Source organism: Vulpes lagopus, chromosome 13 (genome assembly GCF_018345385.1).
Source record: "Vulpes lagopus strain Blue_001 chromosome 13, ASM1834538v1, whole genome shotgun sequence".
In the NCBI taxonomy this organism is placed as follows: Eukaryota; Metazoa; Chordata; class Mammalia; order Carnivora; family Canidae; genus Vulpes; species Vulpes lagopus.
Genome location: NC_054836.1, coordinates 44,304,899 through 44,330,840, shown reverse-complemented (window position 1 = coordinate 44,330,840; position 25,942 = coordinate 44,304,899). Strand labels below are relative to the sequence as shown.

General features: G+C 39.2%; 1 protein-coding gene across 6 annotated transcripts in view; it reads left to right on the top strand.

Moving 5' to 3' along the window:
- The window catches only part of PDE1C (phosphodiesterase 1C), a 334,235-nt gene that overhangs the window by 18,344 nt on the left and 289,949 nt on the right, over positions 1 to 25,942 (top strand). For all 6 annotated transcript variants that reach the window (XM_041728172.1, XM_041728174.1, XM_041728170.1 and 3 more), the window contains exon 2: positions 1,654 to 1,680. In XM_041728172.1, coding sequence (XP_041584106.1) covers positions 1,654 to 1,680 — 27 coding nt within the window. The remainder of the gene's footprint in view (positions 1 to 1,653; positions 1,681 to 25,942) is intronic.

The following is a 25,942-nucleotide window of genomic DNA, read 5'->3' as shown; positions in this document are numbered from 1 at the left end:
ACCATGGGGAACCACACAAAGAATCTGCCTTTATGGAACTGACATTCATGTGGGTTGTTTTGTTTATTTCTTACTATAAGGTCTTGAGAGAGGTTCTCCAATTATTCCCACTTAATAGATGAAGAAACTGAGGCTCAGAAGGTTTGAATAACTGGTCTCATACTAAGTGCCAAAATCAAGACTCGAACAGTTTGTTCTAAAGCCCAGGCCTTAACCCACTCTGTTAGTTGACCTTCCTCTCTTTATATATGGCATAATTCAAACATACAAATATCTTTATATATTCATATATGTATATGTCTATATATGTGACTACATATATGTATAAAATAATAGTAAAAATAATAAATATAAAAGCAGTGATCCATTAATCTACTACCCTGGAGTCATGGTTTTCAATCTGGTGTTTCCTTTTAGATAAATATTTGATACATTAGGCAAGATCACCTTGTAGGTTTTATGTTGCATGCTGCTTTCTTCACTTAACACCCAATGCCACTATGCATATGTTTATTTGAACAGAGTTGTAACAGATCATAGTGATTCTGAATTTGAAAATCCTTTTAAAAAATGTGTAACTTATAGCTCTATGAGCAAATTAGTGCCTTGGCTTTCTGGACGCAGTGACTGTAATGGGAACGCAGGTGTGGAACTAAAGACACTTGGGAAGCAGAAGGATGCATTTTCCTCTCCCACCACTTTCTTTCCTTGAATCTCCTCCAGTAAAGAGCCTATTCAAACTCTTTGAGATACTTCAGAGTGTGGAAAAAATGACACACACGTGAAAACCATTGAGATATTGGGATAAGAAACTTGATGGCCACTTTGCCATTGAATGCCACTATGACCTGGGTGAGATAGCCAGGGCAGATGTTATCTCCATTTGATAGATTAAGAAGCCCTATGCCCTACTGGGGCATTTGCCCAAGGCTAAATAGTCTAGTGGACTAGAACTCTAGCCACTTCTGCTCCTGGGGAAGTCTTCTTCTAGGAGACTAGCCCACAGCTGAGCCATTAGCACGTTCCTACTGCTTCTCTTACCACTTTTGCTTCTAGACTTTCTCATTGTCCCTTTCCTCTCTTCTTCCTTCTCTGAAGAGCTTATGTCTGATCTTATGACTTAGCTGCATGATTACTCATTTTCATTGTAAAAGGCATGTCCGTAAAGGGACTTCAGTGCTATATAGTGGAGGTAGTAGTAATAATAGTGACAAAACAAATAGCCAGAAGTTATTGGTCATTTAATGTGTGCCAGACAAAAGAAATGCTTTACAGGACCCTGTCCAGTTACCCCTCACCAACTCCATGAACCTAAGAAGTGGAAGGGCTGAGATTTGAATCTGGGTCTTGCAGTCTTTAAACCTTGATCTCAACCCAGATACTATAGTACCCTCAAAGGGAAAGAATGAACATAGGAGGGCAGAGGCATTGAGCTCTGGGGATGCTATTTTTAAGACTGGTTATATGCATCTGACCACAGTATCACACAATGATCCCAAACTTGTAGCTGGGCTTTGAAACTCATAAGCCTCACAAAAAGAACCTACCACAAAGTTTTCCCCTTCATGCCCATCCCTGCTGAAGTTCTCTTTTCTAACTCACTGCCTGCCACAAATTCTTTTCTGATGTGTGTTTATGCTTCTTTTCCTACAGGAGGAAATATAAGAAAACATCCCAGAGGTAAGAGTATCTTTCTGAGAAAGGGGAGCTCGTTGGTTGAGTCATTTGTGGTGCAACTCTTCGCAAGCCTGGCTCATGGTGGATGTTCAGTGTAATGAACAGTCTTTTGGTTCCTTCTCAATAAGCTGCCTGCTTCATCTTTGGATCACTAGTGCTGCTGTAATTAAAAATTGACTTCAGACATTTAATGTGGCACCCGTGAGTGTATACCTTCTTGTAAGAGTGGATCTCGTGGATGAAAAGGCTTATTAACTGTATATCTGCCTAGTGATTTTACTAAAACCTCAACCAGAGAGGGGCTGGGCTGGCAGGTGTTGAAGGTTTATGGATGAGAGCACAAAAAGCGCCTTTAAGTACACTTTTAGTGTTTGAATTCTCTTTTGCCTGTAATTCCTATTTGCCTGATTCTTTGATAAAATGCTGTAGAGCCCAAAGCATAGGTACAAATTCCTGTAAGGGCACTAATGATCTTCTTAAAAATTTAACCATGGAAAGGGTAATTTAAAGTAGAATATCATCCTTTATCATCCTCCATTACTTCATTTTATTGAGAAGAGTTTGGAAAGCACATTCCAAAGAAATAGAGTTGCTCAGATCTTTTGTTTGCCAAGCATTAGAAGCCCATACAGTTCAGTCTGAAAGTCTAGTGTCTGCTTTTCATTGATTGTATTTGATTTTGGTATTATGACATTAAACAGATTATAATTAGATAAAAAAGTCACCAATTTTTTGGTGCAAAAAAAACATTTTTGTGCAAACCAACCAGATTGCACAAAAATGCAATCCGGTTGGTTTCAGGAATGTTATTTCAGATGACTGCTTTAATCTTACCTTTTCTAATGAGCATCATCTCATGACAGAGAGTCCTATCCTGTGGTTTCCAAATGAAGTCAATAATCCAGAATAGTAGTGTTATAGTTTGATATGCAGTGTAGAGGTGCACACATCATTGAGAGGAGATGAATAAAAGCTTAGGGCTTCCTATACTTTTCTAAATATAGTGGGTTTATACAGATGGCTGAATAACTCTGTCTTGTTCAGGCTCATTGGGTTCATGGTAGTAATTGCATGTGAACCACTGAACAGGATGTAAATTAATCACTCAGATTAAAGGGCATAATAGTCTTCAGTAGTAAAAGGTAATTTATCATTTTTATATGTAGTTAACCTGGGTATGAAATATTTCAAAGTTGCTTCAATTTTATTTTAAGAAGAGATAAATAGACAGGTTAAAGGGAATTTTATAAGAGAGCGGCTCAACCCTGACAAATTTCAAATTACTATGTCGATTATTTTTGAAAGCATATTTTTGCATATCTTACATGAACTTGTTATTATGTCAATGTAATAAAAAAATAGACTGTCTTGCACCAGCTTCACTGAAGTCATGTAAAGTACAAATTAATAGTGGTTGGTTTGAGCTCTTCTATTTATAATCACATACATATTTGCATACGAAATCATCCATGTCTACCAATCTTTCATTGATAAGAAACCATCCCTAAACTCATGGCTTGAAACAACCATTTTATTCTGCTCACAGTGTTACAGGTCAGGAATTCAGGAAGGACTTGGCTGAGTGATTTGAACCTGACCCAGTTGGAGTGAGCTGTGGCTACTTGAGATGGAGGGTCTGCTTCCAAGATTGCTTCTTCACTCACATGTGCAGAGTCTTGGTGTTCCTTGTGTCTTTCTCTCTTTGTACACATACCTTTGATCCTCCAGCATGGAACTCAGACTTCTCACTGTATGGTGGTCTCAGGGTGATTGCTGGCTTCCTAAACTATGTGTTGCAACAGATGAGACGTGGAAGATGCTGCTCTCTTAATTACAGCCTGGGCCCTGAAACTGGTGCAATGTCACTTCTGGTGTATTTTATTGGTCAAGGTATCACAGAACCCACTCAGAATCAAGAGAAGGGGGGACATAGAGTATGTCTCTTAATGGAAAGATGTTGAAGAATTTAAGACCTTCATTTACTGAATTTATACCCTTTTTTCAGAATGACTTATTTGAGAACTTTTCTAGGGATCTGTAAATTTGGATTAAGTGGATACTTCATTTGATGAGTGGTAGACACTTTTAGGTATGTCTTGATGCCTCTGTCAGATATTGGTCTGTTTCAGACATGCTTGTCTATTTGATGATTCATTCAGACTAGGGGTAGCTTGGTTCCTTTTTCACATTAGGGGTAGACATACTAGTGTGACCTCAATGGATTATTTGAGTGTAGTCATTTGGCTTCAGTTAATAATTAGATAAAGCTGGTGGCTTTATGTAGGAAAACTAAATGACATAAATGTTATATTAAAAAGCTTTAGATCTCATAGGTTTGCCTTGGATATGAGGGAAAAGAGAGCTTAGGATACAAAAATAATCTACTTTTGTTTAAACTTCTTGTGTGAGGCTTCATTTAATTTCACTTATGTATTTATTCACCTTTCAAAGCCATGTTAAAGAAAAAAATCCTCTGGCTTTCAAAGTTCTCATCATCCTATTACAAATCAACTGAGCTAGGTATCTTTTTAAAAATAGTTTATCAAGTACTAGGCAGATCTTAGTAGCCCAAGAGTATGTTATGATAGTGATTCTTCTGAATCTCACTGTTAGTATTAAGGGAAATGTACTCTTCTAAGACCAGAATTTCAAACAAAAGAATGATGTTGTAAAAACTCTTTACTGGGTTAGCAGTGGCACCAGTAGGTGGAAGATAAGCTTCTCCCTGCACAGAATCCCTTATTGGATTAGGCTTTAAATCAACACAATTAAGGGGAACCATCCTTTTGCCTTGTGATTCAGTCTTGTCCACAAAGGTCAGTCATTCCAAGAGATTTGTTGAAGTGGTGACATGGTAATTTGACACCTAGAGAGGATTACCTAGGAGACCTGCTTCCTCCTAAAATTCTCATCAAATTGTTTTTAATACAGCTGCAGCTTCAAGTTATCATGTCTGGCTCTGAGAAGTTTATATCTTTGAGAAAGAATGCCAGATTGTGTACAAAATAATCACAAATACATAGAAGTAATCTAATACTTCCAGGCTGCTGCTAAAGAAAGGAATTGCTATCAGAGATGGTGTTATAAGCCGAATCTGTGTTAGAAGTGCTTCCAACACCTCTGTACACCCACACCCCTATTTTAGTATGCCTGGAAATGCTGTGATTGGGTCAGCAGAGGTACAAATAACAACTTTTCCACAAACCTCAGTGTCTGGACGGCAGATACGTGTCCAGTTTTCATGTCTGGATTGGTGAAATACTTAGGTCAGAATGGTCAGGAGTTGGAGTTTTAAGCCACACCAAAGAATGAAAACTTTGTTAGAATAATGGTTTTTGTTGATTTATTGGTTATTAATTCTAGCTTGGTTGGTTGGTTGGTTGCTTGATTGTCAAATCTTAGCTCTGTTTAGATAGTGTAAGAAGTTCTGGTTCTGGCTATCTCTGATTTACTCATTTTATAAATCTAGACATTCTGTGATCAAATAGCTTTTTGATAATCAAATTAGATTGGTAGTCACCTGTTTTGAATCCCCAAAAACTTAACTACTAATAACTTAAACTGCTAAGTACAAGCTTTACCAATAACATAGTCAATTAACACATATTTTGTATGTTATATGTTTTATATACTGAAATTCTTAAAATAAATGGAGAGAAAAGAAAATGTTAGTAAAAAAGTCATAAGGAAGGGAAAATACATTTATTGTACTGTATTTAACAACAGCAAAATATGTATGTGAGTGGACCTGTGCAATTCAAACTTGTGTTGTTCAAGGGTCAACTATACAAGAAATTGCCTCTGTGAAGAGGTATGTGGTTTTGTAGTTAAGATACATGTGAACAAAAATAATTAGAATCTAAGTGCTATAATAGATATAAGTATTGAAGGTCATTGGGAACAATTGGGTCATTTGGGAAGATATTTACATTATTATATACTCTTCTCTCACTAGATCACAAAGAGAGCCTATAGTATTGCTTCTTACTCACAGTCCTTGGAAGTATGGGCATATTAAAGTCTAATAGGATAGCTGAGAATTATTTCTCTCTGTTTTCTTCATGTTTTCAGTTATCTTAAAAATGTATGTTTTGCTGATTCTTTAGGTTTTCTCTCAAAGGGGCAAATATTTCAAAAATTTTCTGGATATTCGGAGGAAGACAACAAAGTGGATATCGCACATATAGATAATGGAGCAGCCTCTATCTTTTGCAAGGCAAAACAAGGAGATATTTTTTCCTTCAAGTGTCTAATGCCTTCTTTCACTTGGATTTTTATGTGGCTTAGTAATCACATTTGATGAGCTCAATAATTGATTAAATCCAGCAAATGATTCCCTTAGTCAGGTCTGCCTTTGCTGTCACGAATCAGCATGCTTAATGAGTCATCAGCAGAACCACCACCTTGCTGTTAATAATAGATTGTCATTTGTGTGTGTGTGGCGGGGGGGGGGGGGGGGGGGGGGGGGGGGGGGGGGCGGAGAAGACCAGTGGATCTCCCCCTTTGGGAAGGCTATCTGCCAAGCAATTATATCCTTGTGTGAGCAAGTGGATCTTCTGCTGAGCTGGGCCCGTTCCTCATTCTGGGGACATAGTAAGACTCATTGGTGATTTTTGAAATTCTTTCAGCGTCACAGAATCAGTGGCCTGTTGTCTCTTTTGCAATGAAAAATGACAATCAAATAATTTTTGGGGAAAGTTGAAGGGGGTATACGATTAATCAAGGCACATAGTTTCGCATACTTATGGGTAACCAATTTTGCATACTACTACTTAGTAGTATTGATACTTAGAGCCTAAGTGTTAGTGGTGTCATCAGGGACAAGAGAGCCTTCTAAGAGATAAAGTTCTTTGAAAAATATTTTCCTATATTTGTGATGACTATTACATTCTCAAAGTAATAAGGACATGTGCATCAGCTGTGAGAATATGTCTAATTTATATTCCAAGATTGCCAACTGAATCAAAGTGACTTTACAGTGAATGGTGGCAGGTCAAGGTACACCAAAAAAAGCAGCAAAGTGGTTTGGTTAGAGCACAGATCACAGATGGACACTGAAACGTGGTCACAAAGAATAATACCCAATGCAGTTAACATGGAAAATGGCCTACAGGTACTGTAATTTCAGGGGAAGCACATCCAGGGGAGAAAGGTGGGTAATGGAAGGTCTGCCTAGATAGCTTGGTCAGAGGTCAGAGTATCAGACAACTACCACTCACTTATTCTGTGACCGTCACTCACTTTGTCACCCTCCTAATATATCAGCAGAAGGTGGGGGAGCACAGGTATGGGGATCTTGAGCCAGAGAGGTGATGTAGTAGGAGTTAGAAACTAGGTGTGGAGAGAGAGGATGCTGAGATATGTTAAGTAGCTCCTCACTGAGTCTGTCTAGATATTAGTCGAACTAATGACCTTGTCATTGAACTGCCATTTTCTGAGTCAAGAGGATCATCTAGACATGATTCAGCTTTCATTTCTCTTCCATCATCGAGTCTGATAATTACTATCATTCTCCCACTCACCCAGGATCAACATTTTTGAGTCACTTCATATGAGTTTCTGTTGTGTGTGTTTCTTCAACCGTAACCTTTGGTTCTTCCACTTCCCCCATGATAAATGGGTCTCTGATAGGTTGTGGGCTTTTCCTTCTAACTATTTTCATTCTCTTGATCTTACTCCAGTCTTATTACCCATCTCTCAAGGAGTATTGAATGACTTATCCTAACCACTCTCTTTACTCTGGTTTCTTTAGAATTTTTTTCTTTATTGAAGTTCAGTTTGCCAACATCTAGTATTTACTCTGGTTTCTTTGTCTGATTCTGCATATCCATGTCTGATTACTTTTTCCACAAGGTCTCTGATTATGCCATGTCAACAACAACACACCTCCTCTAGCTTCCTTTTGGCTAATAAAGGCTGTCTTCTTGTTTAGGATTTTAAGGATTTCTACAACTGCATCCACCTCACTTTCCTGCTTTGTCTCTGTTACTCCCTTCTGTTCATCCCAAGTTCCAGTCAAGCTGAACTCTTCACTGTCTGCCATATTTGCCTTATGTTTTCTATCATCCTTTCTCCATTGTAATCTTTGTAGTATTTTAGATGTTCTCTTTTACCTGTTGAAAGCCCATCTTTTCTTGAAGATGCAATTCAGATGTCATTTCTTTCTGTGGAACTTCTTAGATCTTACCACCTAAAAGAGAGCTTGCTCTCCCAGTTACTGCTGCTTTAATTCCATGTGTAAGACATGGTTGGGTGCATGTCATTCTTCTTGAAACCAGTGTGATTTTGTTGAATAGAGAATATGTTCCCTGGTATTGGTATTTGTTAAGTGTGGGTTAAATTTATGAGTGAATCAGATTGGGATCCTCTATATATTTTTACCCTGACCCAGAACTAAGGTCAGAATTACCAAGTGGAATTGTGGGTAAATAAGCTCAGATTGATAAATGACTCACACTTATAAATGGCTTTGCAGATCACCACATACTCCCACATCTAGACTCTCATTTGGTCCTTGCACTGGCCAGGGTGGAGTCCTATGAGGTCAGCAAGACAGATGGCATGCATGGTCAAGAACCAGAAAGTGTGTAATTGCTTGGATCATTGACTCTGCTTTTCTCCTCTATATGAGTTCTTTCAATGTGGAACTTTAGCTTTGGGTAGAGACTCTGAAAGTATTTTTTCTCTATTACCAATGCTTCAATCTTTATCTTTCCTCCATTCAGACCATTAATTCTAGAGATGTTTAGTACAATGGCAAATGTATTTGTTTGCCGTGCACTATTCTAAATATTTGATAACTGTGGTGTGCATCATTTGGCTCTTCTGTGGTATTTTGCCAAAATGTTTTTAAGAATCATTTTCTTAGATTGTCTAATAAGATTTAAGTGTGACTTTAAGACTTCAGTAGCACTCATGCTGGACATAATCACTGTGCCTCAGAAGTTAAACCCAGACTATATTGCCTGGATAGGCAAGTCTCTAATCTCTCCTAATCCAGTGGCTCTCAACACTAAAGAGGCAGAATTGATTGATTCAGTCATTGGTGAAGGCTTCCAAATTGGGGCCAAGTCCAACACCCAAAGGCAGAAGCCTAAGAAGCAGCTTTTGGAGTAACTGGAGGTGCTGGATCCAACAGTGTACATGAGAGTTCTTAAGCTTGACCCTATTGATATTTCCATTGTGAGACTATCCTGTGTATCATAGAATAGTAATATCCCTTGCCTCTACTCACTAAATGCCAGTAGCAATCCCCCATCCCCTACTTGTAATGATCAAAAATGTCTTCTGGGGGGCAAAATCATCTCTGGTTAAGAACCACTGGTATAGAGTAAAGAAATTAAGAATCAGATTTGGATTCTGTTGCTAGTTTAGCTTTGCCAAATTGCTCCTTTGTGGGCTCAGTGTCCTCATCTGTGAAGAGATTGAGTTGAATGTGAAGATTTCTCTGGTTCCTTTGGCCTCAAAAATGACTATTCTCTAATAGTCATAATCATAGTCTAATAGTCTAACTACTGAGGTCCTTCCACAAGAAATCCTAGGCCACCAAACAGCCTTTGCCATGATGGCAAGCACTGTAGGACTTAAGTTGAATCATGGGAGAGAAGCAGCATTATGGATGAGCATGGAGGTCACTGAGCAGGTAACATAGACTGGCCCCATAATGATAGTTCTTTGGCCACCAATCAGATCACCCTTGGTTTTGATATTTCTAATTTCACCTAATATGAACTAATCATGAGAAATATATTAAAAGGACAATTGGCCAAAATACAGATTTTGGACAAAACATACTATGTCTAAAGGGCACCCTATTGGTTAAATTTATTGTGTATCTACTGTGTGTCAGATGCTTTATATGCATTCTCTTACTTAATCTTCACAGCGATCCTGTTTCCAAATGAGGAACCTAGGGAAAATAGGTAACCTGACCAAGGTCACAAAGCGGAGAAGTGATTGGGCTAGGGTTTAAAGGCAGGACTTTGAGTTGGCAAAGCTTCTTGAGTTCTTTCTATTCAAGTAGTTTCATTATTTGTTTATAGCTCTGGAACTCCCTCACCCCCACCCCTAGCCTCCCAAAGGAAGCAGCTGAAAGCTGAATAAAATCAAAGGGTCAAAAAGAAATATCTTTTGGAGTTCATTTCCCTACTCCGCCCATTGTTCTTTTTACCATTGGGACATTTTACGTTTGAAAATTTTCATATTTGGCTCCAACCCAAAAGTTGAAGCTCTCAGGAAAGTTTAATGAAGTCTTTTTAAAAAAATACGCAACAAGATATATTTAAATAATGTGATTGAAGGAGGGAAAAATTCACCTCTACCACCAGGTTCTTTTTTTCAAAATCATCTATTTTGGTACAGCAACTTAAAGTACTTTGAAGCGATATAATCAGTCATACATGAATATGTAACTTTTTAAGCATAAAAAGTAAATGGTAAAAAGAGAATCAGATAAAAGAAAACTTATTCTGTATTTTTCTGTCTTCTGATTTAATAAGATAATGTCTTTTCGGAGTTCATGAGGTCACTGCCTGAATTTTTCCCTTTGTCTCTCCACTAGTGGACTGTGCTCAGCTCTGTGCTGTTTATTCCCTTAACTTTGGGATGTCAGGGAGAGGGGACCTGAAGGAAACATTTTAAGCAAGCTGGAGGAGTAGATTAAGCCAAGAACATTCTTTGGAACAGGCATGTCTGTAGTCTTCGCTTATCCATGAAATCCGAGTCCTGGCATGAAACCTTTGTAATGTTTGGGTAGGTGCCCATACCTACCAAACCTCAGTTTCTCCTTGGCCAGTAATACTTGGAAATAATGGTATTTCCTTGCTAGAATTCTTGGAAGCTCAGAATGAAATAGCATATATGAAACCTTTGGAAATTTTTGGCACAGGGATAGTGCTCAGAGTGATCCCTTATAGAGAAATCAGACTTCAATGGCCACTGCGCAAAGAGCCTGCACTTTGAGCATACGCTCATCTAAGGGAGAGGAAGAAGGAAGAAAATAGGTCCTGCTTTTTAGGAGCTCTGTGAGGGCAGAGACTGTGTCTTATTTACTGAAGAATGGAATCAGCATTAACAAGTGATTGGTGATTCTCTTTTGGGGCACATAGAACAGAACAGAAAGAAGGTTGGGGTAGGTGGGGCAGGGGAGCAAGCAAGCCACCCAAAGTCCATAGCTTTTAGAACATGGCCCTTAATTAGGGAAAAAAAGTTTGAAATGGCCCAGTCTGGTATAGTGTCATTGGAAGATGTTTCCACAGGAAGGTACCCATCGTTCATCATGCCTTTTCCAAAGAATGTCCTGGTTGATAACATGCATTATAGAATCAGTATTCCTGGCTTCTAATCCTTCCTTTACTGTTTCCTATGTATGACCATCATTGCTTAATTTCTCTAAGCTAGTGGTTCTCAAAGTGGTAGTGATGCCCCCATCAGAGGATATTTGGCAATGTCCGGAGATAATTTTGGTTGTCACATCTGAAAGTGGGATATACCACTGGCATCTTGTAGATAGAGGCAAGGATACTGTTAAGCATCCTACAGTGCACAGAACATCTGCACCATAATGAAGAATTATCTGATCCAAGATGTGAGTGGTATCAAGGTTGAGGGACCTCGCTCTAAGCCTTATTTTCTTCATCTGTACAAAAGAAGTGATAATAGTACTTCCCTATGTTACAGTGTTGTTGTCAGGGTTGAATGAGATAAAGATTGAAAGCATTAAGTGCACTTCCTGGCTTTTTGTAAGTGTAAAGAGTATTTAGCGATTATTATTAATGTTACTGTTTTGGCCTATGGTTCATTGTTTATGTAGAAGATTTATGAATTCTGTTTCATAGTTTATGTAGTTGACATATAAGATTTTATAGTGTATTAGATGCAGTTAAGTTTTATAAGGAATAAAATTTTAAGGTACTTTAAATCATGCATTAGAAGAGATTTTGAAATTATTCTGAAGAGATAATATTGTTTAGTTTATATAAATATATTCTGAAATAAATCAGAAATCATAAGTTCTACGTGCTGTTGTATTCTATTAGCCCTGAAAAAGCATAAAATCAGAGATTTTAAAAGAAGCACTTTGCTATTGTCACATATTGTTACATAGGAGGCAATAAGGCAAAACAAATTTACTGAGAAATGAAGTCCCATCTGTTACATGCATTATCAGTAATTCAATAAAAACTAGTAACTACAAAGTAAGGCCCAATATAAATTGGAATGGATTCCTACTTATACACCAGACAACAAAAATGTCCCTCGAGGTCAATACAAGTCCAGTAGCCAGTACGGTAGGTCTGAAAACATGGCTCTGCCTGGAGTCACAGGGCAAGCTCCTTTTACTGTTGAGTTTGTGCATTGCAGAGGTCTGCCACCAGAGCTGGGGTTGTCCCTGTTGTCTTGTTGCCCTCTGGTATAAATACAAACAGAGGACTTATGGGATGACATTGCTATAATAAGTTCCTTAATCTTTAAGATGTGTTTTATCATTTAGATCATAATCAGGAGTTTCTTAGAGTTAGTACAAAGCTTAAGAAAAGAACCTGATGTGTGCAATATAGACTGTAAGGTAGGCGATCATTCTCTGTCAGTATGCCAAATTGATCATTTCAAGTAATTTTGTGGCAATTTTGCAGTAATCTTACTAATTCTCATGTCCTGAATTTTTGGTAATAGGAACAGTAGAAATACATTTACTAGTCACCACTGTTTGCTCATGACCCATTATCAGGAGAAAAAGGTAGATGGGGCACCTGGGTGCCTCAGTTGGCTAAGTGTCCGACTCGTGGTTTTAGTTCAGGTCATGATAGTGCTCACTTCGGCAGCACATATACCAAAGTTCAAGTCATGATCTCAGGGTCATGGGATCAAGCCCTGTGTTGGGCTCCCAGCTAAGCCAGGAGTCTACATGGGATTTTCTCTCTCCTTCTCCCTCTGACCCTTTCCCCCACCCCCATGCTCTCTCTTTTTCTCTGCTTCCCGAATAAATAAGTAAAAAAAAATTTTTTTAAAGAGAGAAAGAAAATTAACTCTTTTGGTAAGGCAGAGTGTTTGATAGGTAAATGCATGTTTGATGGGTAAACAGAAGCCTCATTCCCTCAGGGGTCACAGTGCTGCTGAAGGGTGGGAACAAAGGTACTGAATAATAGTATCAGTGATGGCGGTGATGGTGATGGTTGCAGTGATAGTGTTGGTGGTGGCCCATGCATACAACTATTTATTATGACTGTGGTTTGTGCTCATTAGATCACACTACCTTCATACTTCCACCTGTTTGCTTTACATCTGCATTTTCCTCCTGCTGACTTCTCTGTACTGAGAGATATGTTCCAGGAGCATGATTTGGGGATTTGACAGATAAGGTGCAGATGAAGCCATTATATAGCTTAAATAGCATACCATTTAGTATCATTATTTTGAATAGAAAGAAATTTTCCTTAAATTAGTCTCTTGTGTGGAAAATGAATCATATTTAAAGGGTACTTTTGGTCTTTAGATTGGTGGGTAGATGATTCTCCCTCCTTGATATCAGTAACTTCTGCCTTTGGTTCATGTGGGGTACGGTAGGGGGCATAATTATTATAGAGGTCTGTTAATAAGGTAACATAGCATTGACACTCGGAACATGGATTTTGGGGTCTTAGAAGCCTATATGTAAATCTCATTTCCACCCCTCCTTAATTTTTTGATACTTCAGCCTGATAAGCATGCATATTCTACTAATAGTTCCTAACTCTTAAGGTTGTTGATAAGGATTAAATGAGACAATGTATCTATGGTATATGACTCAGTTCTAGGCATATAGTAAGTGACTAATAAATATTAGCTGTTAGTATAATACCCTCCCTCCTTATAAACATTCATGTCTATAGAATGCAACTTTTCCTCATAATGAAGAAGGAGACCTTGCCAACTCTACAATACTTGGCCTCCCTCAAGGACTTACTCCGCTTGTACAGGAGATTAATTCTTCAGGATCTTACTTGTCAGAGGCGTAGTTGGACCAGTGCCAGAAAATTGTGGACAGCGGTGGGAGAGTCTACCTTGTGCTTCAGGCCGATTCATAAAGTTGTGAAGATAAAGTACAGGTCTCTAGAAAGAGCCTAAAAGAAGGAATCCAGCTGTTTTAGTCAAAGATTCTAGATGTTACCGCTCATTGTTATTCTCTTGGTCCCTGTGTTTATCTTTTAAGATGTCCTGCCATGTACAGGTCAGGGGGGCAGGGACCTGCCTCCCTGCCAGAGATTTAAAAGGAGAAATCAAGTTGCAAAATGAAAGCTGGTCCACATGGTTTGCATTAACGATACTACTGAGAGGTGGAACGAAGAGCAAATTAAAAGTATTCAGTTTTAAAAATGAGTTCTGCTGGGGTTCCAGTGGCTCAGTTGGTTAAGCATCTGATTCTTGATTTCAGCTCAGGTCATGATCTCAGGGTCTTGGGATCAAGCCCTGCGTGGGTCTATACACTCAGTGGGGAGTCTGCTAGAGATTCTCTCTCTATCTCCCTCTGCCCCTTCATTCTCTCTCTTTCTAAAATAAAAGTAAAAAAAATATAAAAAAGAGTCATGCCAAAAGTATTAAGTAAAATAAAATTAGCATGTTTTATTTGCAGGTGTAGGTTTTGGCTTGCCTGACTTCATTCCCAGACTCTTCACTTTACTGCATACTTACTTTCAAGTATGTGATGGTCATGCACTGCAACACATTAAAAAATAAAAATAAAAAGTGTAAGATGTAGTTTCTACCCTCAAGGAGCTAATGACATAATGGGAAAGAGAGAGGGACCCAGCCACGTTATTTCAATATAAAGTTTTTGATAGAGGTGCAGAGAGATAGTTCAGGAGTGCTCTGCTTAGTTTGGGGGCTCAGAAAATCTTGTTGCAGATAACTCCTGATCTGAGATTTAAGGATGAATAAGAGGAAATAGCCAGATGAAAAGTTTTTATGAGTGTTTATTTAGAAGGAGTAACATGAGCAGATACTTGATTTTAATAGCTTTTGTTATCTGAGTTCCAGTCTCAGCTCAGGCCTGAGTGGGTTTTGGTATGCAAGGGTAGGGCAGGATCACTGTGCTGTGGGTCTCCTAGCGGGTGTGCCTGCCATGAGCAGTAGTTAGCTGCTGCACAGAGAAGTGAGCAATCACTTCTTTAAAGGCTGCAAGTAAAGGAAAGGAGATGATTGATAAAGACTTTACTTGAAGGCATGTACTGTGGCCACCTGGACCCCATGGACCACTTACTTGTCTGTCAGAATGGCCCATCCCAAAGAAACCAAGAACCACTTCAAAATAAAAATCAAAGGCAGATAAAAAGAATCTCCTACATCTTCTGTAAGAGAGTAGGGATTAAGAGTAATGATGGAAATTGTTCTGTCCTCTATTTTAGAAGGACAAACAGACTCCTTGTTGAATGGAGATCCCAACTTCGGGCTCTATCTCAGGACCCTGGGATCATGACCTGAGCTGAAGGCAGATGCTTAACTAACTGAGCCACCCAGATGCTCCCGTTACCAACTTATATTTCGTTCTTATATGTTTGATAGAATTCATCTGTGAAACCACCTGGGTCTGGGCTTCTCGCAGGAAGAACGTATTGAAACAGTTCTCCAATGATATCAGAAACACCAAGAAAGTCTATTAAAACACAGCTTACTGAAACTCACCCCCAGAATTCTGATTCTGTAAATCTGGAATGGGGACTGAGGATTTACATTTCAGAAAGCTCCCAGGTGTTGCTGATGCTGTTAATGTGGGGAGCCACACTTGGATAATCACTGTCTCAATAGGTGTAGGGCTATTCTGATTTTCTGCTTCTTCTTGCATCATTTTTGGTTAGTTGTGTTTGTCACAAAATTTTTCATTTCATCTATGTTGTGATATTCATTGATATGATATTGCTTACCATTATTTTAATGTCTACAAAATCTGCAGTGATACCCCTTCTTTCATTCCTAATATTGGTAATTTGTGCTTCATCTCATTATTTTTGATCAGTCTTCCTACTTGTTTATTACTTCTATTAATGTTTTTTAAAAACCTAACTTTTCTCTCTTTTTCTGTTGACTATTTTATATTTCATTGCTTTCTGCTCTTACTCCCTTCTTCTGCTTACTTTGAATTTAATTTTCTAACTTCTTAAGATGAAACACAGAGCATTGATTTTAAACCCTTCATCTTTCTAACATAAACATTTAAGCTATACAGTGCCCTATAATCCATACAGTTCCTCCTCTGTATCTTTGTGATGCCTCTTCTGTACCTACAGTGCTACATCATCACACTGGATTCTAGTGTGTTCATCTCCCTAACCATCTCATAAGCTCCTTCATAGAAAAGACCCTCAGTTATTTTTTGTTTCCCTAATAAATGCAGGATGACTATATCAGAGCAAGTAGATAAGTGAGTATGGTTGACCTGGTGACTTAGATGCCTCCTTTTTAGCCTTATTTCTTATATATGTGGTTCTCAGACACAGGAACACCATTTATGGAAGGAAAAGTCATTTTTGAAGCAAACTGTGTGGGAGTAGAGAAATCCTTGTTTTGAAAAACTGTTATAATAGGCAGCAGTAAGGCGCTTGGCACTCAGAGAACATTATTCCACTGCCTGAGTTGATTGAACTTTCTCTGAGTTACCCTCTCCCTGGCATTTTCTTTGGACGCCAGGCAGCCCTTCGTTCTCATTACCAAATGGGGTAAAAATGAAATTTATCTCCCTTCAAGTCAGATTTCACAATTGACCAGGTACATTACAGCTGAAACATGGGGCTGCTTTTGCTATTTCCACAGCAGCAGCTGGCGTATGTGGCTGTCATAGGCCAGAACTGCCCTCTGCTAATGTACTTATACACTAGAACAGATACGGACTGATCCCATTGGAATTTTGAGCTACTGGGACTTCAGAGATAGAAACTCTCATGCATGGCTTTTCTGGCTTTTGACAACTTGTTCAGGAGAGAAGCATTATGGTGTTTGTTTCCCCAGGGAAAATGAGAACTTCCTTGGAGTGTTGAGCTTGGAGGCCCATCATTATACAAGCCACTGACAATAAACACTTACAACAAAATATTATTTATTTCATTCTCATACTCTAAAATCCATACATGAGGTATCGATTTCAAAACAAGCAAATAAACTAGGGTGAGGAGAAATTAAAATGGATTTGAAATGATAATGTCGGTGATGATAAACATAATAGCTACGATGATACATGATAATATTCAATGTGTTCCTGGCACTGGGCTAAATGCTTTCCACACTTATCTTACTTAATTTTTACTATAACCTCTGATGTATGTGCTTGTGTTCTTCCTATTTTATGGGTGAAAAAAACAGTCTTAGAGAACAGGAGTAACTTCCCCAAAGTCAGAAGATAGTAGGACTTGGTTTCAGTTGAGGCCAGTTTGGCGTGTAAGTCCCTGTCCCTTTGGGGCTATGAGATATGGTGACAAGGTGGGGTTATAACCGTGCTGGCACTACAATTCATCATCAGAGCGGATGGCAGTCATTCTGATGTGGGTGCTTTGGGCATTTGCTTAAATTTCTCTGTTTAGTTTCCCTGTGCATTTGAAGCTGAGCGTGACTGGGGGCTACCATGAAGATACCTGGGGGAGAAAAGGAAAATAATCTTTGTAGAGAATGAAGACCTTAATGAAAGCCATGCCAAGGGAAAGGATCTCCAGATTGCTCAGCCTTTTCTTGTGTTGCTAAGGGGAGTCCACATGCCAGACTGGCATCTCTGTCCGAGGCACAAGTCTGTGCTGGCACAGATTGGCACTTCTTCCTTTTTGTGAGATCTGTGATGAGATGTGACTTGAGATTGAGCCACAATTGGGGGCTGGAGGGAGTATCTAGAAGTTCCAGTCCCATCTGTGGGGCCACAAGAGGACTTGATTTCTCTTTCTTTCTGCTTTTAGAAGCTCATTGAGGAAACCAGTTCTCTTCCCAAGATTCCTCCTTTTTCTTTCTAGCAAGAGGCTGATTTCCAGGTGCTCTAAATCAGCTAGTGGTTTTCCTGCTTACTGTGACCCACAATAAGAAACAATTTTATACTGTGATTCAGTGTGTGCTTACACACACTCACACCCCTACCCACTCACAACTGAAATAAAAGTTTATCTTATTATTAGTAATTAAGTCTCATATTTCATATTCTATTCTATTTTATTAACATGGTAAACTGATTTTATTATCCCCTGATGGGAAACAACTTATAATTTGAAAATTATTGGTGTTGATTAGTGGATGCTAAAAATAAGAGCATAAACTGTATCCTTTTGTGGATATATTCGAGTGTCCAGGTCCAGCCTAAATGCATTAATAAATCCAAGTGCCGTATTTTTTTTCTGGGGATAATTTAACATCCCTCCAGGGGTCTTTGAGTTTTCTGCTAACCGAAATTAGAAGCAAGTTGTTTGAACCTCTCTCAGATCTGTGGGTCAAACCAAGAGAAGTGTCCCACAGAGGAAGAACATAGAATTTCACCGTGAAGGCCCTAGGCCCTTGGCCTTTGCCTGCCTACATGGTGCAAGGTGAAAGCACAAAGTAATGGGAGTGGACTGTGTCTTGGGTGAATAATTCTTGCCCTAATAAGTGCCTGAGAATCTGCATTCTTTGGGAATTCACAGTAGGTAACACTAGTGATGGAAAGCAAGGGTTTTTTTTGTTTTGTTTTGTTTTTTAGTTTTCCTTTCCAAAGTACCAACTGGAGGAAGGATATTTATTTTCTTGATAACAAAGGGAATTGGGCTTCTCATTGCACAGGGCAGCATGAAATGCAAATGTTTTCCATATTCCATATGTGTGCTTCACCCTGCCTTCCAGACTGTGAGTTCATTAAAACTACTGAATGAATTCCAGAGTGAGGAAGATGAAGCTATCGTTTACTATATTTCATGGTTTGCTTCTCCCTTTTCTTTAAGCTCCTTCATCTGTGAGTGAGTCACAAAGAAACAGCAGATTCACCCCAGAGTATCCTGCATCTTTTTTTTAAATAAAGATTTTATTTATTTATTCATGACAGAGAGAGAGAGAGAGAGAGAGAGGCAGAGACACAGGCAGAGGGAGAAGCAGGCTTCACGCCAGGAGCCTGATGCGGGACCCGATCCCAGGACCCCAGGACTGCACCCCGGGCCAAAGGCAGGCGCCAAACCACTGAGCCACCCAGGGATCCCCGAGTATCCTGCATCTTCAGACGGCTTTGGGAAATGATGTTTGATTCTGCTGGGCTGCGGTCAAGAGAGAATTCACCCCCCTCTCTTGCCCCCTCCACCCCCCCGCTTATGGATTCAGTTCTCAGTTCACCATGGGAAGATGTTAGCCTTGTCCTTTGAATTCAGTTGAAGATAAGTTTTGAGAAGTCACCTTCTGAATTAATTGTGTTGGTAATAGAGTTTGTATTTTCCAGTTCTCAGGCTGGTGTTCCCCCATCCGCATCCCTCTGCTCACTTGTTAGTTCTTTGCATATACATGCTTTGCTGCTGCCTTAGTCCTGGGAACTCTATAAACAGTACTTCTGAAACCTTAATGTGATCACCTTAAACATGTTGTTGTTAAAATGCAAATTGTGATCCAGGAGGTGTGGGGTAGGGCCTGAGACTCTGCATGTCTCCTGGTCCTGGTCCCTGGCCCTTTGAATAATGAGGTTCCACAGACTGGTGTGTAGGTGGCTGAGAGGACACTGTGGATGTTAATTGTTTTCAGTACCCAGTGTGTGCCTAGGGGGTGGTAGATTTTAATCAAAATAAGAGAATCAGGAATCATTATTCCTTCTAAGGTGGAGTTGGTCTGTACCATCCAGTCTGATCACTCTTCTCTCTGCATTCATCTTGTATTCTATGTGTGCCTTTTGGAATCAAGGTCCTATTTCCTGTCCGGGTCTGTCTCTACACACCCTCAGCAGCATATGGATTAATTGAGACCGTGATTCTTGCCTTGGAATTGTGAGGACCAGGGTATGCCCAGATGGCAAAAGATGGGAAAATTCTCAAGGTGTAAGAGGATCTTGATAGTGATACACTTAACTAGAAAGAAGCAGCCAGGGCTTGTTGTGAAGTACCTGCTACCTGGAACACAACCAGACAGTGGAGTGACAGCAAGTAGTTTTGTTTTTGTCGTCAGAAAAGCTCCTTCAAAAAAAGCCTCCAAAACCCTCTCCCAAAAAGCCCTGGATGCAGCCTCTTCTCTCCAGGATAGTACATGGCTCTTCTAAATAGTTGTGGCATCCTGGATTCCTGTAACACATGTGATTAAAACTCAGTGTAGTACCATGATCAGTTTAAGAGGAAGCATATATGCTTCTTTGACATTGCTGTAGCTTTGGTCCTAGAAGGAAGGAATCCTAGGTGTCATTTTGTTCAGCCTCAGATGAAGCAGCAAGCTCATTTGGTAAAGGGTTGTGCCCAAGGTCAGATAGCCTGCATCTAATCTCTTGACTTCTAAGAAAGTAGAAAACTTGTTTCACAACCTCTTGGTATTTCTCCATCAAGCAGTGCTGTTCTTGAATTACAGACCTATGGCTTCTGCTCTCCAGTGCCCTGTGACACTGGATAGAGTCTCCTTGCTCTGTTTCTTTCCATCCCACGCCTCCTGCAAGCCCATGGACCCGCGTGGTCGGAATAGGACTCTGTTCTTCATATCAAATATCCACACCATCTCCTTGCCTTTGTTCCCTATGTCCTCCCAAGTCTGTTGATTCTATTTGTCTATCAAGGTTCTGGTCAAATTCAACTTCTCTCTTGAATCTAAGATCACTAGCCTGAGTGTCAGAAGCCCCAAATGGTAGTCCTTACCCAAAATAAGCTACATAACATGGATAAGATCTTTGGACCTTTGGACCTCAGTTTCCTCATATGACAAAGGAACTGGACCTTGATAATCTGTGATTTCTTGATACTCCAATACCATATCACTTACTCCTTTCTCAGAATGTTGCCCTTGAGACACTGTGGAGAAGATGTTAGCTAGACCTGAGTTAGATTTTCAGCTCTGTTATTAATCAGTGTGTGACTTTAAGTACATTACTTAATCTCTCTGGGTCTCATTTTCTCATTAGTAAAAGATAGGGTTGTTGGGAGGATTAAACGTATGGTAAAATTATCTAGCACATATTAAGCACTGTCAGGATACATTAGAAAAAGGTAAAATTTAATTCATTCAGATGTAAAATGAATATGTGTTAAAGATTTTTAAAAATTCATTATTAATGAAGGAACTGGTAAGATGTTACAACCAGTTCAAATGGCCATCCAAAGAATAGGCAAATGTATAGATTAGAAATGTTGCCAATGGAGGACAGAATGTTTCCCACAGTGCAAGAGGGAAGTTGATTACATCCCCACCAGACAGAATGTATTTGCATGTCTATAGACAAGTATTATTTTGTATTATTATCAGTTATCTACAACTTACAAAGTTGTCAAATGGCTCAAAGGCTATAGGAGCTGTGCCTCTCATGGTGAGGACAGAAGCAGGAGAGACAAATCACTTGGTCACCATTAAAGATTTGCTTCAGTGGAATATATCACAGCTCACCCTCCTTTGGGCAGAACGGTCTCATGGCTGAGTACAGCATCAGCAGGATGGAGAGGTACTCTTAGAGGGGGAGAAGAGGTCCATGTATTAGCAAATGACAATAATATCTACTGTACTTTGTATTTATTTTATAAATTCTTTTCTTTTAAAAATTTGTTTATTTGAGAGAAAGAGAGAGAGAGAAAGAGCATGCCCAAGTAGGGGGAAGCACAGAGGGAGAAGTAGATTCCCTGCTGAGCAGGAGCCCGACATGGGGCTGGATTCCAGCACCTTGGGATAATGACCTGAGCCAAAGGCAGATGCTTAACTGACTGAGCCACCCAGACGCCCCTATTTTATAAATTTTTAATCAGGTTTATCGTAAAGTAAGTCAAAGACAAAGAGGAGCTGTGAATCACAGTTGCAATCCTGCATAAAGCTCAGCATCCAGTTAATTTCTCCATTTTATGTTTATTTCACAGTATCACCAAGACCTTGATTCATACACAAGTAGAAGCATACTGATGTGTTCAGTTTTACAAGAGAAGATTTGCAGAGATGTGAAATTTTAAAAAATAAGCAATTCAAAGGAACTAATTCTCTGTATTCAGGGATATATCCCGATGTTCAGATATCTACACAGATATGGTGGGAGAAGCTTTATTCTTAGGTGAGCACAAATGCCTGTGAGTGTGGTTGGCTTCAATATATTAAATTTTTATTTGGGATAAATACATTTGAGAGTGTGCCTTGTTATTTTAAAATTCTATTTTTCTATATACATAAATTATGAATATATTTGCCCAACAAAAAATTGAAACATTACTGAGAAGGCCAGTCTCCTTTGACTTTCCCTCTGACCCTTTACCTATCCTGATTCCAGGTTCCTCCTGAGTTATTATAACTATTATCAGTAAGGGGGCATATGTATTTTATATACTATGTATTTTTCTGCAACTTGGTTTTCCATGCAATCGTATCTTGGAAAATATTTAAAGATTTTATTTATTTTAGAGACACAGAAAGAGAGAGACCACGCGCAAGTGGGGAAAGGAGCAGAGGGAGAGGGAGAGAATCTCAGGCAGACACCCCACTGAACACAGAGCCCAACATGGGTTCAGTCTCATGAACCTGAGATTATGACCTGAGCCCAAACCAAGAGCTGGATGCTTAACTGACTGAGCCACCCAGATGTCCCCATATCTTGGAAATTTTTATGTGTCAGCTCCTAAAAATTTATCTCTTTAAAAAATTAATAATATGGCTAAATCATAATTAGTCTGCTTGCCTAATGATAGGCATTTGGTTGTTTCCAGTTCTTTGGTCTAAGTTATGCTGCAATGAAATAGGGCCCATCATAGTGTTTATTAAGGAACAGTCTTTAAAATGCACAATTGCAATGGCTAAAGTCTGCTTTCTTAGTTTTTCAGAGGTATTGGTGTATATAATTAATGTTCATCAGTTTGAAAATCCCTTTTATAACATTTACACAATTAACAAACGATTACTTGTTTGTGTAGAAGTCATTAAATGTGAAAATCTTGATTTTAAACTCTTGATTCTATGAGTTTATTTCTATGAAATGCTGTGATATCTGCCACCCACCCCACTGGTCCCTCCTCCATTCCTTCTTTCCTCTCCTCCCACTCTTCACTACACCTCTCTCTTCCTTTTTTTTGCAGGCCCCTAGTTAGAATAGCATTGCACATATTATTTCTTCATTTATTCTGTTTCTATAAAATCTGTAGGTCATTGTTAAAACAGAACTATGTACAGCATTATTTTGAATCATAAAGATCAACTTGGGATGAGAAATCCTTTGCTTTTCCAAACAGGTTGGGAAGGATATGAACTGGAAATAAAATTGTCAACAACAACAATAAAACTGAGATTGAGCTGGTTTTCACATTGGTACATATCTTAAACTTGTTTTTTTTTTAATTGATTTGCATAGTTTGAAGGGATGACCTAAGTAAGTGCTCTTACTACTTACTCTGCTGAACTTTATGTTTTAAAGATTTATTTATTTACTTGAGAGAGATAGGCAGAACTTCTCATAGCAAGAATAATAAAATGATGAAGAGATTTAATAAATGCATTTGAATGAATAAATAAATATTTGAGAAGGGAGAAGCATGGGACCTTTTAGATTTACACTGAAAGTTCAAAACCTGTGCTATCAAATATGGTAACCACTAGGCACAAGCCGCTATTGAGCTCTTGAAATGTGGCAACCACTGCTGTGTGTAGAAATGATAAACATTGAGATACCTTAAACAAATAGTTAAATAAACTGTTAATATTAATTTTATCTTTTTATGTTTAAAATGCAGCTACTAGAGAATTTTAAATGCCACATGTGACTCAGTAAATTTCTATTGCATAGCAATGGAAACCAGGAGGAACCAGGAAGAAGGCTGTCCCTAGCCAGCTTTGTTTTTGCATTCCCCTCTTGGGTAAAGACATACTTAAGTTCCGATCCTACCCTTGGTCCCTAAAGGTGATTAAGTTGAAATCCCAAGAGGACTTGCCTGTGCTTTTTTTCTGGTTGGTTTTGAAGATTTAATAAGGTTTCAGTGTAAGACTTATTATATCAGATTTTTACTGCTCTGAAAACATGAAGTCAAGAATTGGAGGAAATGGTAATCACTACATTAGCCTAACAGATAAAAACAATTTCTTTTTAAGTTTTTCTGCAGTAGATTATAATGCAGCTCATAACAGTGAGACTCATCTTGGTAGAGATTTAGAGTTGTGATTTTTGATTGATAAAAATTCCTTACTTTAGCCTCTTTACCATTTTTGATAGGCTTCTCTGCCTTTGCAAAGAAAATTGAGGCAGTTACATTCATTTGTGGGATATTTGGAGGCTTATCTTTTCCCATATTGGTAAAGACAGCATTTCTTTGGAATGTTGTGACTTGTTATATATTCAAACACACACACACACACACACACACACGCACGCACACACACTACCACTCATTTTGCATGTCAGAATTTCTGGTTTGACTTTTGTCAGTCTCTGAAGATTTCTTTTTAATCAATAACTTTATTTTTTAGTTTTACCTTCACTGGAAAACTGAGTGCAAAGTACAGAGAATTCCCATATACCCTTGCCCCTACACACCCACCGCCTTCCCCGCTGTCACCTTGATGAATCTACACTGACATATAAATATCACCCGAAATTCATAGTTTATATTAGGTTAGGGTTCACTTCTGGCTGTACTTTCTATGGGTTTGGACAATGCATAATGACAGCTATCCATCATTATGGTATCATGAGGAGTAATTTCATTGCCCTAAAAATCCTCTGTGTTCCATCTATTCCTCCCTCCTCCAACCTCTGGCAGCCACTGATCTTTTTACTGTTTCCAAGGTGCCATCTTTTCCATAGTGTCAGATGGGTTGGAATCATAAACTGTATAGCCTTCTCAGATTGACTTCTTTCACTTAGTAACATGCATTTAAGATTCCTTCATGTGTTTTCATAACTTGATAGCTGACTTCTTTTAGCACTGAATAATGTTCCATCATCTGGATGTACCACAGTTTATTTTTCCATTTACCTACTAAAAGACATCTTGTTGCATCCAAAACATCTGTGTGCAGGTTTTTCTGTGAACATAAGTGTTCAGTTCATTTGGGTAAATACCCAGGAACATGGTTGCCAAATTGTAAGGCAAGAGTATGTTTAGTTTTGTAAGAAACTTCGAAACCATCTTCCACAGTGGACATACCATCTTGCATTATCATTAGCAAGGAATGAGAGTTCCTGTGGCTCTACATCCTTGCCAGCATTTGGTTTTGTCAGTGTTTTCGATTTTGGCCGTTCCAGGAGATGTGTGGTGGTGATGATTGCTGTAGTATGTCTGGATCAGTGATTGAGTTGGAATTCTCTTGTCTCAGCAGAATACTGCTCTTAGAGGACTGAGGTATGTTGTTGATATTCTGAGATGGACAGCAAGTCCCTTATGTGGTGGCTCTCGAAGGATAAGAGTTGATGGCAGACCAGATGGGGCACCAATATTTCATCTAACACTGCAAGCTGTGGCCAGCTCTGCTCTGTGGGTGATTATAAGTATAGCACAGGCTATGCACTTGGCAAGGGAAAAAGTGGGAATGCTCAGTTTGAGTTGGAGGCAGCCTTTGTTCCATTTGGTGCTGGATTCATTCTAACCATGATTTCTGAATTACATTGGGGAGAGAGTGTGTGTGTGTGTGTGTGTGTGTGTATTTGTGTGTACACACACGAGTGCTTGTGTGCATGTGGGGGGATATTGGTTACTTCAACACGTAGCTTTTGTTCTCTGAGAGCAGCTTGTGTAACCAGCTGTCAGATGGAGGGGCCTCATTAGCAGAGCAAATTCCTGGGAAGGTATTACAAGGAAACAGAAGCTGCCAGAACTTGATTGGCCTGAAAAGACACAGCTAGATAAGTGTTCTGATCCTCCTCCTTAAGATAGAAAAGAGAATATGCTCCCTCTTGAACAGAGCAGTGGAGTCGGGCCTGTACCCTGACTGTGTGACCTTTGGCTGTAAGTATAGATTGGGAACTGCATCTATAACATGGGTGCTGAATAAGTAATTGTGGATAAGCCAGTCTGAGTCAGCCAATAGTTGACCTTAACTGTCCTCTCCCTGTTGTAGTGAAATCCCACCCATGGCAGACCGACCTCATGGCTCTGCCTTGTTTCTGACGCTGTTAGAATTGGCTCACCCAGCGCCGCTATTCCCACTCTCCCTGGCACTGCCC